The 16,152-nt window shown below is 48.7% G+C and overlaps 2 protein-coding genes and 1 non-coding gene across 8 annotated transcripts in view; 2 read left to right on the forward strand and 1 right to left on the reverse strand.

Moving 5' to 3' along the window:
* Positions 1-1,698: 1,698 nt before the first annotated feature.
* LOC111098237 lies at positions 1,699-7,360 on the forward strand. Of its 3 annotated transcripts, none has more exons than XM_038525608.1 (4): positions 1,699-1,819; positions 4,040-4,199; positions 5,490-5,798; positions 7,301-7,360. In XM_038525608.1, exons 2-4 carry the CDS (start codon positions 4,107-4,109, stop codon positions 7,325-7,327), a joined length of 429 nt encoding a protein of 142 aa, XP_038381536.1. In that variant the 5' UTR covers positions 1,699-1,819; positions 4,040-4,106; the 3' UTR covers positions 7,328-7,360. The 3 variants fall into 3 exon arrangements, 2 of the variants coding, with proteins under 2 accessions (XP_038381536.1, XP_038381535.1); XR_005353114.1 differs by lacking the exon at positions 1,699-1,819 and adding an exon at positions 2,314-2,382 and having other exon boundaries at positions 4,040-4,723; XM_038525607.1 differs by lacking the exon at positions 1,699-1,819 and adding an exon at positions 2,314-2,382.
* A 62-nt stretch (positions 7,361-7,422) lies between these two features.
* Positions 7,423-16,152, forward strand: part of LOC111096211 — a 34,648-nt gene continuing 25,918 nt past the window's right edge. The window contains exons 1-6 of one of the 4 annotated variants that reach the window (XM_038526722.1): positions 7,423-7,481; positions 7,881-7,993; positions 8,309-8,353; positions 8,841-8,948; positions 9,795-9,904; positions 15,517-15,779. In XM_038526722.1, the coding sequence (XP_038382650.1) occupies positions 7,901-7,993; positions 8,309-8,353; positions 8,841-8,948; positions 9,795-9,904; positions 15,517-15,538 (378 nt within the window). In that variant the 5' untranslated portion in view covers positions 7,423-7,481; positions 7,881-7,900 and the 3' untranslated portion in view covers positions 15,539-15,779. Of the gene's footprint in view, positions 7,482-7,880; positions 7,994-8,308; positions 8,354-8,831; positions 8,949-9,794; positions 9,905-15,516; positions 15,780-16,152 lie in introns of those variants that run through there. The other 3 variants (XR_005353878.1, XM_038526720.1, XM_038526721.1) reach the window with 3 other exon arrangements.
* LOC119869890 lies at positions 8,850-8,952 on the reverse strand. Its single transcript, XR_005354879.1, has one exon. It is a non-coding gene; the product is annotated as a U6 spliceosomal RNA (small nuclear RNA).

A 16,152-nucleotide genomic window follows, 5' to 3' on the forward strand; every position in this document is an offset into this window, starting at 1 on the left:
CCCATTCCCCCTTCCTGCCTCCGTGGCTGCCCTCCGGCGCGGCACCGTCCCTGGCGGGTCTCGCACAGCTGGACCCTCGGAGTCTACAGGGATTGCATTGGGGGGGGGCAGGCGAGGGGGGAGCAGGAGGAGGGCTGGGGGCCTGCAGGCTCAGGTCTGATGCCTGATGCGGGAGGATGGGACGAGGGGCCCGAGGAAGTACTTGGGCAGGAGAAGCAAGTTAGGAGGGTCCCCGGGCCGGGCCCCAGCTGCCCTGAACCCTCAGCCTCCCTAACATCTCCGGCGCCAGGTCCCCTCATCCCAGACGCTGGTCAGGGGGCACCTGGGAGTGACTCCCTTGGGCTCGGGGTATGATCCCGGGGTCCTGGGGTCGAGCCCCACAGAGGGCTCCAGGCCTAGTGGGGAGTCTGCGTGCAGTGGAGGTGCTCACGGAAGGCCCGGAAGGCCCAGGGTGGGGGCGGGTAATGATGAGGGCGGACTACTGGGGCAGGGAGGAGGAGGAGGCCCTTAGGAGACTACTGACCCAGTTCCCGAGGAGATGCTTGGGCTTGGGCCGCAGTGGTAGTAGAGCCCGGGGCGAGGGGTTGTTAGTTTTGTGCACGACTCCAAGGTGGGACTAATGAGATTTGTGACAGATTGGACAGGGAGCATGAGAGAAAGAGGATGACCCCACAGAGTTTGGCCTGCCCAACTGGAAGGATGGGGTTGCTATTTAGCGATCGGGAGAAAACTGCAAGAAGAGTGAGTTGTGGGGAATCAAAGTTTGGTAACTGGGGTCACCCAACATCCAGAGTTCGGGAGATGGAGAAGAAGCAGTCAGTGAGGGGGGCTCCTGGGTGGTCCAGTGGTTGGGCATCTGCCTTCAGCTCCGGGCGTGACCCCAGGGTCCTGGGATCGAGGCCCCCCTGGGGAGCCTGCTTCTCCCTCTGCCTCTCTCTGTGTATCTCTCATGAATAAATAAATGAGATCTTTAAAGAACAAGAAAAAAAGAAGCAGTGAGTGAGGTAGGGAGAAGACTAAGGGATCACTGTGTTCTGGGAGCCCAGTGGCGAAAATACCTCGAGAAGGAAGAACTATGGTTGTCGCGTGTTGTTTGTTATGATTTTTCAAATCAACTTGTTTATGACAAAAATGAATTTTTTTTTTTTTTAAGAGTGATGTTGTTTTGGTTAAGAATGAAGTAAGGGCAGCCCGGTGGCTCAGGGGTTTAGTGCCACCTTCAGTCCAGGGCCTGATCCTGGAGACCAGGGGATTGAGTCCCATGTCCTCCCTGCATGGAGCCTGCCTCTCCCTCTGCCTGTCTCTCTGTCTCTCTCTCTCTCTCTCTCTCATGAATAAATAAAATCTTAAAAAAAAAAAAAAGAATAAAGTAAGCGGAGACAGGATATTGTCATCTCATCTGCAGTTGTGTATAAGCCCTCAGAGCTCGGCTGCGGAGGGGCTGCCTGAGAGCTTCTCAGTAAAAACATACAAAGAAGCTACTGCAGCACGTGGCCACTGAGACCATAAACACCAAGAGACTGCAAGGACCCTCGGAGAGCACTTGGCCTAGGCAAGGTGATTTTCTTTGCTGATCTCACCAGCTCTTAAAGATCGTGGAGCAATTAGCTCCTGCTGCTGTTTGGACAATTGTGAGCCTCAGTGGCAATAGCCATTCAGTAGCAAAACCTGAGCCAAGTGGCAGGTCAAGGAGACCCTCTTGCCCATCAATAGGGGCTTCATTGTTCCCTAGCAACACGCTCTAGCAACAGCGGACATCAGCGCTTGGTTGAGGAAACCGGCTGTCCTGAGTATCAGCTGGTATAAAGGGACACTTCAGGTAAATTTGGGCTTTATTTCTTTCATCTTCACAATAGTGTGATTAACCAACCTATCATTGGTTTGGAGTATGCTGTTTCTTTATTGGGCTTTTTTTTTTTTTTTTAAGATTTTATTATTCATGAGAGACCCAGAGAGCAAGGCAGAGACACAGGCAGAGGGAGAGGCAGGCTCCCTGCAGGGAGCACAGGTGGGACTCCATCCCGGGACCCCAGGATCATGACCTGAGCCAAAGGCAAATGTCCAACCACTGAACCACCCAGGTGTCCCTCTTTATTGGGTTATTAAGAACTATCATCCCATATGCTGTTGGCTTACAAAATTCCTACAGTGAACTTGCGATAAATGAAGAGCTGACACAGACAAGACCCAGTCTCTGAAGATAAAGTTGCCCCCCCCCGCCCCCCGCCAAGTGGTCAACCAAGTCAATGTTATGTCACAGAGGATTGAGATTTGATGACTAGACTTAGCAAATTCAGTGTCATTTGTGCTGGTGATGAGGGTAGCGTCGATATAGAAGGGCACGCAGTATCCTACCTAGAGATCATTCCAGAGAAAACAGGAGTGAGTATTGTGACTCACTTCAAATAGAATGGAGCTACGAGAGGAGACGTGGGTCTTAAAAAAAGAATTATTTTTCTTTTTTTAAAAAATTTTTTAAAAATTTATTCATTTATGAAAGAGAGAGAGAGGGGGGCAGAGGCACAGGCAGAGGGAGAAGCAGGCTCCATGCGGGGAGCCCGACGTGGGACTCGATCCCAGGACTCCAGGATCACACCCTGAGCTGAAGGCAGACGCTCAACCACTGAGCCACCCAGGCATCCCAAAAGAAATTTCTTAAGAAAGGAGATATTGTAGTATGTGTATTTACTGACAGAGGTAATCTGGTAACGAGTAAAAACCTGATGATGTGAGAGACAAAGGAGAGAGATGCTGGAATATGGCCTTGAGTAGATAAAAGAGGATGCAGTCCAGTGTACAAGTTGAAAGATTAGCTTTAGGAATGCGGAGAATTTACCCAGTAGTACAGGAGGAAGGAGCGTATATAGGGACTAATTAATGGCAGATGCGGTCTGGGGGTTGTAGAGGTGTCTTCTGGTTGCTTCTATTTTCTCACTGAAATAGTAACTGGGTTACGTTGTAGTAACATGAAGCTTCTGTATTGCAGCCCTTTGTCACCTCAGAGGCTTGTTTCTCACTTGCTAAATATCTAGCCCTGCTGTTGAGCCCTGGGGGTGCTGCTCTAACTCATCCAGGAAGCTGGGGAGCGCTGCGTGCTCCTCTATGGTAGAGACTGGGGGTGGGGGAGAGTGCCGTCAAGCCTCTTGAAGCCTGTCCCTGGACGTGACAGAGCACCCTTCTACATGTCGTAGGCTTGCATATTATAATGGACAACAAAAAGGACCAAGGTAACAACCTGATGTCATATAAACATACGGATTAATTTCATGAGAGATTCACTATGAATGGCAAAAGTCTTCATATAATGGTATCATGACGGAACCAAAAGGGTAACTATTTCAGTAATAGATCGATGGTATAAGATGCATTTCATTCCCCTGACTTCGTAAAACGGGGAATACATGGCACCATGGAATGGCTAGCCCTTTCCTCTTCCCCCCGGTGCCAGGGGCTGCCGGGTGCCCCCCCCGCACCGGGAGGGGAGCATCTCGAGGAGGGAGTCTGTCGGTGATCTAAAGTGGGAGAGGAAGTTGTATGAAGCGTATTGGGGGTGGTGGTGCAATCGAGGGTTACATGCTTCTCAGGTTGGACTGTAGTGAGGAAACCAGGGAATACAGTCTGCGAATAGAGTAAAAGGGGTGTGTTGGAGGAGAATGTCCAAAAGCTGCATGGCAATAGAGAGAGTAAGAGTGAGGGCAATAAGTAGTCTTTGTTAAAAGGTTGGAGAGTAGGGGCCCCCCAGGGAGTAAATATTAACGAAGCACCAAGAAGGCCAAAAGGCAGTGCACCAAATGTAATTCCAAGGCCAGGACTGCTGCTAGATTCTACAAGATTCTCCCAGCACCAAGGGTCACGAGTGCTGAGGTTAGGGAGCCATGGCCTATGTGGCCAAGGAGAAAATGCTTACAAACAAATTCCTTATTCCTTTTCCAGTAGCAGAGAACCGATGGTATGTTTATATTAAAACGAGTAAAAAAAAAAAAAAGTTTTACATGTAACCCCTCTTTCTTTCTTTCTTTCTTTCTTTCTTTCTTTGTAGCATAGGAAAGCTCCCAAGCGTGGCCCTGGACGGACAGGGGCATTAAAGGAAGGTGTTGACCCTTGAGATGACCTGGCAAAAGCAGAGCCAGGACCCAGCTCATGCCTGGAAGGTGTGGGAGCGAAGGAACGTCATAGAAGGAACGTTGATTCAGGAGGAGGTTGGGCTTTGTCCTGCTTTGCCACTTCTCTGGCCCGTGGCCCAGGGTAGCAGTTGCCACAAAGACGTCGGGGTGGGCTGCTTGCCCCGGAACCACAGGCCCTGAAGGCTTCCTGCTGAAGCGGCCTGTGGTGGCCGCAGGGTGGCCCTGACGTGGCCGGGGGATGTGCCTTCTTCAGCCTTCTTCCAGCGTGGCTCCAAGCCACTGGCCACTACAAGGCGTGACAGTCACCTCTGCAGTCCCCAGGGTGGCGAGCAGGTTGGGGGGGGTGGTCTCTGTGTGGCCAAGGACGACATCCCCGTGTTGTTCTGCTCTCCACGGTCGGAGCAAACGGTTCCTCCCGCCGGTCCTCCCGGGAGGCTGCAGGTCTCCACCGACGTCCGTCTTCAGGGACCGGAGCTTTCCACGGCTCCACCGGGACCTTCAGCCGCTGTGTTGCCCCTGCCTCGTCCTCTGCGTCCGGCTCGAGCTTGGACATTCTCCGACTGCAGCAGCTCGGGCCTGAGCTCCCGAGCCGGTTGTCGGTTGGTTTTCTGAGGATGGGGACACCGGACGGAGGGGTTCCCGGGGGGGGGGGGATACGGTGTAGCTGGGGAGGCGAGGGGGGAGCCCGGGGTAGCGAGGCTGTTTGCAGGCTACCAAACCAATGACTTGTTTTAAGGACCTGTTCCCCAATCTGTAGCAGAGTGGCCCAGGCCAGGAGCTCGAGGCGTGACTCGGGGGGCCCGGGCCTGAGCCTGGCCAGCGCTTCTCAGCCTGGCCCGGTGCCCTCTCAGTCCCCGCAGGCTCTCTGGGCCGCACGGCCTGTGCTGGAGGCAGGTGGCAGCGTGGCTCCGGGGCAGCGGTGGGCCCGTGCGTGCCCCGGGGGCTCCCTTGCTGCCAGGCCCGCCGTCCCCGGGGAGCACCCATCCAAGCATCTCTCGGCTCGTCCAGCCAGCAGGCCGACGGGGTCCGGCAGGGGGGTGTCCTGCCGAAAGACGGCAGCCCGGCCGTCACATCCTCCCAGCGCCTCCGGGTCCAAGATGCTGAGCCACGGCCGACCTGGCCTCGAGGTTGCAGGACCTGCGGCCCGGTCCTGGGGCACGCGGGTTCCCCCTGAGGCTGGGATCAGCTTGTCCTCCCAGATCCCACCCGAGACGGGCGAACGAAGGCCAGAAGGGTGGTGGCTCGGGACTTGCTGTGTCCCAGGGATGCGGGACCCCGCGTCTGCACCGCCCGACGCCTCCACCCCGTTCCAGCTTGGGGATCCTCGGCGGTGCCTGCACTCCCCGATAATCTGTCTTTCTTTAGGCTTCCACCAATGGTGACCATTTTCTTCCTGATTTTGAGAAGAGGAAAAAAAAATTTCTCCGTGCAGGCCGAGGACTCGGTTCAACTTGCAAGTCTCAGAGCATCGTGGCGTGTCCTCTGCTGCTTCGGGATCAGCCCGTTCATCGCCGCCTAGGAGCCATTGAGCTGCTCTGCAAGCACAGAGGGCCTCAAGCAGCCACCTGGCCAAGGGCTGTTGAGCAGACCGGGGTGCACACCTCCTTGTTGGGGGCACGGGGGACGGCGGCCCGTCCCCAGCCTCCGGGTGGACCCAAGGAGAGCTTGTTGCAGGTGCCTTTGGCCAGGACTCCCCGCCTCCCACAGGTGTCACCTGTAGTCTCAGAGGATGGGCACAAGGGGGCACCATCCCACCAGTGTTCTTTCTGGTTCTTTCTGGATCTGGGAACCACTGCCCTGTACTCGCTAGTTTCCACTGAGTGTCAACTTTCTGCTCTCCCCACGCTTCCCTGGCTTTTCCTATCTCCTTTCCCGTGTTTTTCTTTGGTTCTTGGGAATCTGAGGTACAGAGTTGATGGCCTCAATGATGGTGGTGACCATCATGCTAGTAGAAAACCTACAGAAACACTGATAGTGACCTGATATTGGAGGCTTATTATGTGCTAAGGGCTTTCAAGATATTATTTATTTGTTTAGTTGTTTATTTTTATTTTTTTATAAAGATTTTATTTATCCATGAGAGATGCAGAGAGAGAGGCAGAGACACAGGCAGAGGGAGAAGCGGGCTCCATGCAAGGAGCCCCATGTCAGACTCGATCCCTGGGACCCGAGGGTCACACCCTGAGCTGAAGGCAGATGCTCAACCACTGAGCCACCTGGGCAACCCTCCAGATAGTATTTAAAAGTCTCACTGCAACTTTGCAAGGTTGTCTTCATTTTATGAACAAAGAAGCTAAGGTTCAGAGAGCTCCAGCAAACTTCCCAAGGACATACCTGCAACAAGGAGGTAAAGAGGAGCAGGGTGAAAGCAAGTTGATGCAATGTCAGGGCATTACTGGTCTTTGGAGCATTTACAGAACTTGCACATGGGGTATAGTGGGGGGGAAAACCAAACAGGAGCTCAGCCTTTGTGAAGTTCATGATCTAAAAGAGGATATGGAGTAAAAATAAAGGGGGAAAGAAGTAAAAGCAAAAATAAAGGAAAAAGAGCAAGTTATATCTGTGATGAGAATGAAAAAAAGGACACATATATATGACATTTGTAAGACTGTATATTTAAAAAGGGTGTGAGATTATTGGGAACACTTTCCAGGTGTAGAGTCAAGAAGACATCCTGAAGTTGATTCTTAGCTTGGAGTAGTTCTGAAGACAGGAGTGATAAGGTCAGAATAAAGAGCAGTTATTCTTGGGTTCAGCTCTCAAACTTGTGAATCCTTATTGTTAACTGTGGGTTTTGTTCTTTGTTGTTTTTTTGTTTGTTCATGACACTCGAATTTGCTCCATGTCCTTGGAGGTGAAGTCTCAGCTACAGCTCTATGTATAGGTGACAGAGACCTAGGTAAAATGTTTTGAGGGTTTATACACCCAAATATTCCAGGTTATCTATCCCATAGAACCATAAGAACAGCAAGAGCCAGGAATCTTCTCATACTAAAATAAATGGAGGTTTATTTGCTGGGGAGCTGAGCATCCCACCTGGGACCTTGGATATGTCACTGCATTTAATCTTAACACAACCCCGTAAGATGTGCATTAATCAGTATTCCCTCAGGACGTCGAGCTTAGGTAGGTTGTGCAAATTCACCAGAGAGTAATACTTTTTTTTTTTTTTTTAGAAAAAGATTTCTTTTATGTATTCCTGAGAGACCCAGAGAGAGAGGCAGAGACACAGGCAGAGGGAGAAGCAGGCTCCCTGCCTGGGAGCCCGATGCAGGACTGGATCCCAGGACCCCGGGGTCATGACCTGAGCCCAAGGCAGACGCCCAACTGCTGAGCCACCCAGGCGCCCCAGCCATGGTAATTCTCACTTAAATTCGATTTATAAATTTCAAAGAATTTTCGGGTTATGCCTCCACCAGAGAGTGTAGTAACCTGGGTTAGGTCTCAGAGCAGCTAAGCGGCAGACACTGGACTCAAACCCAGAGTCCATTGCCCATTAGCCCATTGCCTTTCTCCTGCAATGGCAGCACCGCTTTATAGCAAATAATGTATTACACCACCAGTCTACCACTGGCGTTCAGAATACATCATCTCCAAGAACTTCTGTTAAAAATCAAGCATGTTATTTAGGAAGAACCGTATGAACATCAAATAACACATAAAGGCATCTGTTTTTATACCTACTTACAACTTGCTGTAAAAAGAAGAAGAATCTAAAATGCTTTTTTTTCAAATATTTTACATGAACGATTTTAGAGATACACGCAGTGATCTACATGACTATTGAGAATCAACACCTGTGTTTTTTTGCGTGTCAAAGAGAGATCTGTACTTTATCAACACAAACAGAACACAGTGGATGCATAGAGGTAAGAAATCTGTTCAAATGCAGCCTAATATCTTAGGCTGTCAGTGTTTATACAGTCCCAATCTTTCCAGTACCCTCTAAGCTGCAAACTTCTGTGAACCCAAGTGGGGGAAGAGTGGCCCCAAAGAAAGGGCCCTAGGATGGTCGTCAGTGGGTGTGGAGTAACAGGGCAAGTGTATGACGGAGTCACTGCACCGCTCTGGACCCCGGGGTCCCCATGTGTAACAGGAGGACCCCAGAAGACCTCTAAGATCCCCATTATGCTGAGGAACATTTCTTAATCTGAATTTAACATTTGGTTATTTGTTTTATTCAGCAGAAGATCCAGAATTTTTTAAGACCAGTCCAGACTGAGACACAGGTGACACATTTTCCATTGCTTTTTATTATGTTTGATGTCTTATGGAAATTTGTGATGTTTTAGGGAATTTTTTTCCATAGGTTCCCAGGAACCTAAGACCTGGGCACATCACATAAAACCAATTTCTGGCGGGGGCAAAAACAAAACAATCAAAACCCACAATAGGAAAAAAAAAAAAAAAAAGAGGAAGTTAACACTGTCTGGGGCCATCATAGCAGAACCAAGAGAATATATTCTTTTAAAAAAAATTTGGGGGGATCTCTGGGTGGCCCAGCACTTTGGCGCCTGCCTTTGGCCCAGGGCATGATCCTGGAGTCCTAGGATCGAGTCCCGAATCAGGCTCCTTGCATGGAGCCTGCTTCTCCCTCTGCCTGTGTCTCTGCCTCTGTGTGTGTGTGTGTGTGTGTGTGTGTGTGTGTGTGTGTCTCATGAATAAATAAAATCTTTAAATTTTTTTAAAATATATTCTTTAATTGAGACATTCTAGGCACTTCCTAAAAAGATGGGACGCTTCACGAATTTGCATGTCATCCTTGCACAGGGGAGACGCTCATCCTGTATTGCTCCAGTTGTAGTACGTGTGCTGCAGAGGCAGGTACCCATGGACCTTATTACTTTTTTTTAAGATTTTATTTACTTATTAATGAGAGAGAGAGAGAGACAGAGACAGAGAGGCAGAGACACAGGCAGAGGGAGAAGCAGTCTCCCTGCAGGGAGCCCGACATGGGACCCGATCCCAGGTCTCGAGGATCACACCCTGGGCTGAAGGCAGGCGCTAAACCACTGAGCCACCCAGGGATCCCAGGCACCCCACCCATGGCCCTTAAATGGGGATTCACAGATGGGGACAGAACATAGGGACAGAGGGAGCCCAGGCTTTGTTTCCAGAGCACCCACCTCCTATGCGCTCTCCCTAAGGCGGGCAGGATGGGATGCACAGTGTCAGGGACTCCGCCGCTGTTGGTGGACAAAGTCATCAGATGCTGTGCAAACAGGGAAAGGCTGGTGGACAGACAGAGCCACTGGTCCGGGGATAGGTCGTCAGACTCCGGCCCGAGGGCAGCCGCACAGGTCCCCGATGAGAGGTGGCGCTCTTCTCCAGGAGATCACCACGGCCACCTGTGGGCTGGGCCCAGGCCTGCCCCTCCTGCCCCTCCTGCTACTCGGCTACTTGCCTCTGATGGGCGGCAGATGTTCCGCATTAATGAGGGCGGGATGCATCCCTCGGATGGCAAACTCCATTCAGCAGGAAGAGAAGAAGAAAGGGTGAAAAGGAGAAGGAAGAAGGCAGAGGGTTGGGGGGAGGGAGAGAAATCCCTAGAACCTTCTGGTGTTTCGAGAAATGGTTGTACTCTCCTGGGGGTCGCCCTTAAAGCTAATTTGAACCGTTGGCTTCGGAAGGAGTGTGAGCAAGAGGTGCGCTGAGCTTTTGATTCTGCAGGTAGAAGCAGTTGGGTTTTTCGGACCCGTAGGCTGCCGCTTTGGGCTTCCGTGCATCAGCTTCCTACGGGGCTCTAGAGGAGAAGGCCAAATTCGTGGAGACTTTCAAAGGTACGAATGGTTTCTTAGTTTAAAAAAAAAAAAAAATCTGGGAGTACTGTAAACAGAAATTAAAAACTTAGGATTTAATAAGCTGTGGTTCAACATCAACACAGAACTCCCAGAAAACAAGGCACAAGGATTTGGTCCCCTGGTTTGAACGGATGATTTTACAGGATGCGTCTTTTTATACCTTTCAAGTAATGAATCTCTTTGTGGTCACGAAAGAAGGCTTGGAATTTTTTTCCCTTGGCCTTGGAGCCAAGTTGGCTGCCGCTCTGTTGGCTTCCCAGGCCCGGTCGACTATCCAGCCGATGTATCAGAGTCCCCAGCTTGTGCTTGAATTCCTCCATAGATGGAGAACTCACTGTCTCTCCTGACGGCCCGCCTTGGACGGTGCTTCTTATTAGATCATTCCACTTCTATTAAAATGAAATTTGCTTCCTAAAGTCATTTCTTTTTAATTCATAAAATAAAACAATACTTCAAAGAGCATTTTGGAGCATCTGCCACATGTCAGGCCCTGTGAGGCCTTAGGAATAAAACGATAGGAAAAATATATATAGTTTAGCTGATCTTGTGGGATGTTTAGTCCCATTTGACAGATCTCAATTTTTTGCATCCTAATATTCCTAAGAAATGGGTCATGCTCCTATGGACAGCAGTGGCGCTAGATACAATCAGCCCCTGGCGAAGTCAGTATGTGGTTGATGTCCTAGCAAGTGAGTGTCCCTGCAGGCTGGTAATCCTCAGCATCTCAGCAGAGAAAGGGGTCCCTAAACGACTCGACTTACCATCACACCCTCATTGAAGAATTGCTGCTCTGAGGGTTTGATATCTGTGGAAGTCCAGTCCCGCTTCAGCAGGAGGTCAGATCAAATATCTGAAGAAAACTGTCCTCTTCCCTCCCACCGTGATCACTTCTTCCGGCTAAAGCATGCCACAGAATTCAAACTATGATTATCGCATTCCTGAAGGAAGCAATGGGCTCAAAAAACACGGTCGGTGGCAGCTGCAAAGGCATCCACACGTGTGCAAAGTGCAACTGGACCCATCAGGCCAAACCAACAGCTGAGAAAGAAGAGAGGTGATGTGCAGGGGGAGGCCTGAGCTTAGGGTCGTGCCCCGCAGATGCGATCTTCCCCAGAGAGCATCGTCTCCAGTGACCAACCGAGAGCACGGGGAACATGGATAGAGACGGAGAGGTGGAGGTGCTTAATGCCCCACCTTCTCGCCTGCCTTCGTTCTAAGGCACAACCGATTGTTCCTCGAGGGGGGTTAGAAAGCAGGTAGGGTAAAGCATGTCCTGTACCGCGGCAAAGTTAGGATTTAGAGACAGAGAAACAGAGAAAGACAGAGGTGGGGGGGCAGGGAGGAAGAGGAAAGAAAGACAAGCTAAGATAAAAATCGTTCCAGCTTATATAGCTGGAATGTTTATAATGTAAAGAGACAGCTGCATTAAAGGATTAGACCCCACTGCCTGATTAACATCATTTGATCTTTTGCTATTGAAAAGACCCTGTGTATTTTCAAAGGCAGTGGGCTTCTTAAATAAAACCAGGAGTCTGGGCTAGCAGAGAGCTGTTAAAAAAAACAAAAACAACTCACTTTTAGTTTAGCCATCTTTTTTTGTCCTACCTGCCTCATAATGTTCGGTTTCCTGCTTTTGTATTATTGGGGGGTTGCACCTAAGTCTGAAAATTGGGGCTCTGGGAAATTCGATATGGCAAAAAATAAGCATGAAAAAAATCACGATGACTTAAATTGGTCAGATCAGATTTTCCCCCCATGAATATCATCCTGGGGAGCTTCTTTTCGGTTTTGTTCTGAGTTTATTTTTTGTTTTTTATCCTTTTCTTTTCCATGGCCAACAATCACCACACAATTTCAGCGAGAGAGATTAGCACATCATTATACCATACCATTTTCATGTTATACTTTTTATCTTGTTAATCTGCGTTTTTGTTTTTTTTTTGGGGGGGGGGTGGGTTTCTTTTTTCTTTTCTTTTTTTTTTTTTTTTTTTTGCAAGTTTCAAGTGAGATCAGAACTCTTACGGAATTAGAGACTGATCATCAGGAAGCCAAAATTTTCCATTAGCCAACATGCGGCACAACGTTGGTGGGAGGATTCGGAGCATCTCCACATCCACGCTGTCATCCCAGGGTGGCCGGGCAAAGAGGTGGGAGGGCCTCTGGTCATTTGAGAGGACCAAGCAGTCGTCATAACTGGTTCAGTCTCTGTGGCCCATTCAGCTCTTGGCATTGCTGCCAAGCCAGCCAACAAAGGAGCATTGTAATCCTGACAGTTTCCCAGCATTGACTGGACAGGCGCAGACCACCAACCAGCTCCCTACGCTTCTACTGTTCACAAGTGAGACCATGAATGGAAAAAAGTCAGTGGCAAAAATCCCACATCCTGCTGAAGTTGGTGTGTAGATGCTTTTCTAGCAAATGAGTCTCCCTCCAGGCTGGTAATCCTCATACCTGTTTCCTTTTTCTTTTGTGTTTGTTTGTTTTTAAATATAGAGTTAGCTTGAATGATAATGGATAATCTTCATTGAGGCCTTCCAAAAAATTAGGTTTTGAAAAAATAAGCATAGGGCATGCAATAAAACGGAAAGTGGGAAGTGTAACAAAAGTGAAATGTCATAAATGTATAAAGGATAAATTGAGATGAGCTTCCAAGTTAAGAAGTTAGCGGGAGAAGCCACAATGATTCTTAAGAAATTGAATTTGAGGGTGTAAGAATATGGTTTTCAGGTATAAAATGGAATTGTTTTAACTCAAGTTCAAATTGTGACTACGCACCATACAGTCTGCCCTTTCTGTACACCAGGCCAAGGACATCTCCAACTCTGATTAAAAAAAAAAAAAAAAAGAATAAAATGTTTAAATGAAGTGTAAATTCAAAGATATTATCATGTATTTACCACTGATTGTAAGTCAGGAAGTATTTTTAACAATCAGATAAAATGATCTTTTCATACATTCAATGGTAAATGTGGCAAAATTTTACTTGTTTAAATCACCTTTTCAAAAATGAGTACGGATTCCAGCAATGGGATGCCACGTTTACTTACCAGTTATCATGATATTCAAAGAATGAAACAGTGCACAATGAGTGAGGGAGGGGTGTGGGGACATAGGGAGGGACATGGAAAATGGGAATATGATGGAAAGGGGAGGAGGGATGAGTTGGATAGATTATGTTTAGATAAAGATGTGGCTTGGGGTATATAGAGGGGATTGGGGCTCTTCAGAAGAAGGCGGTAGGTCGGGAGATAGGGGGGTGTTTGTGGGGTAGAGGTTGGTGGGGATGGGTCACGGGCAGTGGGTGATTGTGGGGCGTCGGGAGGGTTGGGGAGAGGGGAGTTGGGAATGGGGGGTATATTTAAATGGGTGTAGGGGTTGTGGGGGTTGAGAATTGTGCTGGATGGGAGAAATGCAGGGGTGAGATGTTTGTTCTGGATGGGGACGGAGTAGGGTTGTTGGTAGTTGGGTGGGGCGTGCACTTTGGTGGGTAGATTTGGGTGGGGGTGGGTTGGGGGGTGTAGCAGAGGGGGGGGGTTTGGTGGGCGGGTGTAGGGATGGCTGGGTGGGGTGAAGTGGTGGTTTTGTGTGTTTTGGTGGGTGTGGGGGGGGGAGGAGAGTGGAGTGGATGGTGAGCATGGGCGGGGAAGTGGAGAGTGGTTTTATTGGTTGAGGGGGGGGGGAAGCTAGGGGGGTGGGGGCGGTGATGTGGGGGGTGGGGGGGGTGTATTGGATGGGTTAAGGGTTGTGTAGGATGGAAGATGTGACGATAGCGGTTTTGTTTGTGGTTGGGAGGGTTTTTTCGGGAGTGAAGTGATGTGATATTGTTTGGAGGGGAAATAGTGGTGGGGGAATTGGGTGTGGGGGGTAGAGTGATGGTGATGAGTGTTGTTTGTTTGTGGGGGTTAAAGGTTAAGTATGAGTGGTATACTGAAAGGGGATGGGTTTGCAATCTTTTATGTGGGTGTTAGAGTGCATGGGGTGGGTGTAATTTGGTAAGAGGGGTTGGGGGTGTAGGGTGTGTGTGGTGATTGGGGTAAGGGTTATAAGGTCTTGGGGCCTGTGGTGGGTTGGTTAGGAGGTGGGGTCTCTATATGTGGGGTGTTATAGGGTTTGGGTGTGAGTATTCAAGGAGGTTGATGTTGTGGGTGATTGGTGTTGCTGGGGCATTGGGGGTGTGGGGGGGGAGGAGTGTGGGTGGGGGCGGGTGACAGGGGGTAGGTATGTGTTTAGTTTTGGGGAATGAGGCTTTACGGGATAGAGAGAGGGAAATGTGGGTTTTTCTGAGGTGGTTGAGGATTGTGAAGTTTGATGTGTAGGCATATTGCGGTCAGTGGGTGGCGCGGAGTCTGTAGGGTGTTATCGCAGGCTGTGTTGGAGAGTACTTGGGTAGCGGTTGCTTCTGGAGTTCGGATGGGTTGTGGGGGGGGGGATGTGGGGAGCTGGGTTGTATTGGGTGTAAGCATCGTAGGATTGTGATTGAAGGTTAAGAATGGATGTGGTAATTGAGGGGGGTTCATTTTGGGGTGGGGGAGTGTCTTGTGGTGTTGTAGTGCACCATGCTGGTGGTGGAGGTGAAATGAAAATTCGGTGTTTAAGCTGAACCCACAGTTTTAGAAAGCAACGTAGTCGAACCATCGTAGTACATCCGTCCCTTAGATTCAGTTATCCTACCTCTTACAATATATTTATGTGTCTATTTATTATATACATATATGCATAATATAACATTGAAGGCAAAATAAGAAAATAAAGGCAGTTTTATTCATCAACCAAAAAAAAAAAAAAAAACAAAAGCAAAACAAACAACTGGAAGACACAAAGCCCGCAAGCAAAATGAGAACAATAGAGTTACTTTGTAAGTGAATTGCTATCCCAAAGGCCCTTTACATGATAAGATACTATGTAGCTATTAAAATGGATTGTGTCTGAGGATTCTTTTTTTTTTTTTTTTAAGATTTTATTTCTTTATTCATGATAGAGAGAGAGGCAGAGCGAGAAGCAGGCTCCAGGCAGGGAGCCCAATGTGAGACTCGATCCCGGGACTCCAGGATCACGCCCTGGGCCAAAGGCAGGTGCTAAACCGTTGAGCCACCCAGAGATCCCATGTCTGAGGATTCTTAATACTGTGGGAGAATGCTTATAGGAATGTTAGGTGCTGTGATTGAATAATTGGTAATGATCTTAGTGTGCAAAAGTGCAATGAAACACTGTTGGTCATTGTCTTGGTCGGCAGGATTATGGTTGATTTTTCATTGTGACATTTCCATATTTTGAAAATCACTGCCAAAGAACATAGACCTTTTGTAATCATTTAAAATATTATTTAAAAAAACCAAAACACCTTTCTGCTACTGTAAAAAGACTCTCCAAACTTCTAAATGTCCATCTCCTTTATCCCTACAGATTATTTTACTAAAACATGATACAAATGACTCGATACTTTGACATGTTACCAGGAAGTCCTGCCCAGGCAAATTTGGGTGCTGAGTAGACTGACTTTGCCTTCCTTTATTTTCTTCTTGAACCACCCCTAAAAATGTACAATAGGTTAAGCAACATAACCTGGGGTTATTCTTCTCCTGCTACCCCAGGATTGCCTCTGGGCTTGTTTGAGATGGCTTATCGTGGAGAGAATGCTGAATCCCACACTGATAAAAAATCCAGCATGCTGGAACCTGTGCACTGGGAAATAGCTGCCTTTACGGACGGCGGAGCCACAAGATGCCCCTCATGGACGGTCTCACCAGATGTCACATGTTTGAAAACATGATGACGATCAGAGTGCTTTTGCTTTTATAACCCAACCTTTTTTCAATTGTGTCTCATGGATAATATGCAAGTGTTTTTCTACTAAACTCCAACAACTAAACTGGGTCTCACATGCAATCATTTGTTCAACTAGCAATTTTCAAACATTTGAAATGCTTGGGTTCTACGAAACTATTTAGCCCAGTGGGTAAGAGCATGAGCTTTGGAGTCACACCCAGTCTGACAGCACTAGCCTCAGGCCGAGGCAATGGGTGGTGGTCCCTGGGGATCTGTACCAGGCTCCGCACTGAGGAGTGTGCAGGGTCAAGGGGCACATTCTCCTGGAGCTCGCGCTCTTTGCATCCATCCTGCAGTTTAGGCCATCATCCAGGTACCAGGGACCCTAGAATTTTCTGCCCAACAGCTCAAGCCTAATTCCATCCTGCTCAGGCTACTTGCCAAGTCTGTTTCTCTGAAAG

The sequence above is a fragment of the Canis lupus genome, chromosome 1, assembly GCF_011100685.1.
Source record: "Canis lupus familiaris isolate Mischka breed German Shepherd chromosome 1, alternate assembly UU_Cfam_GSD_1.0, whole genome shotgun sequence".
Taxonomy (NCBI): domain Eukaryota; kingdom Metazoa; phylum Chordata; class Mammalia; order Carnivora; family Canidae; genus Canis; species Canis lupus.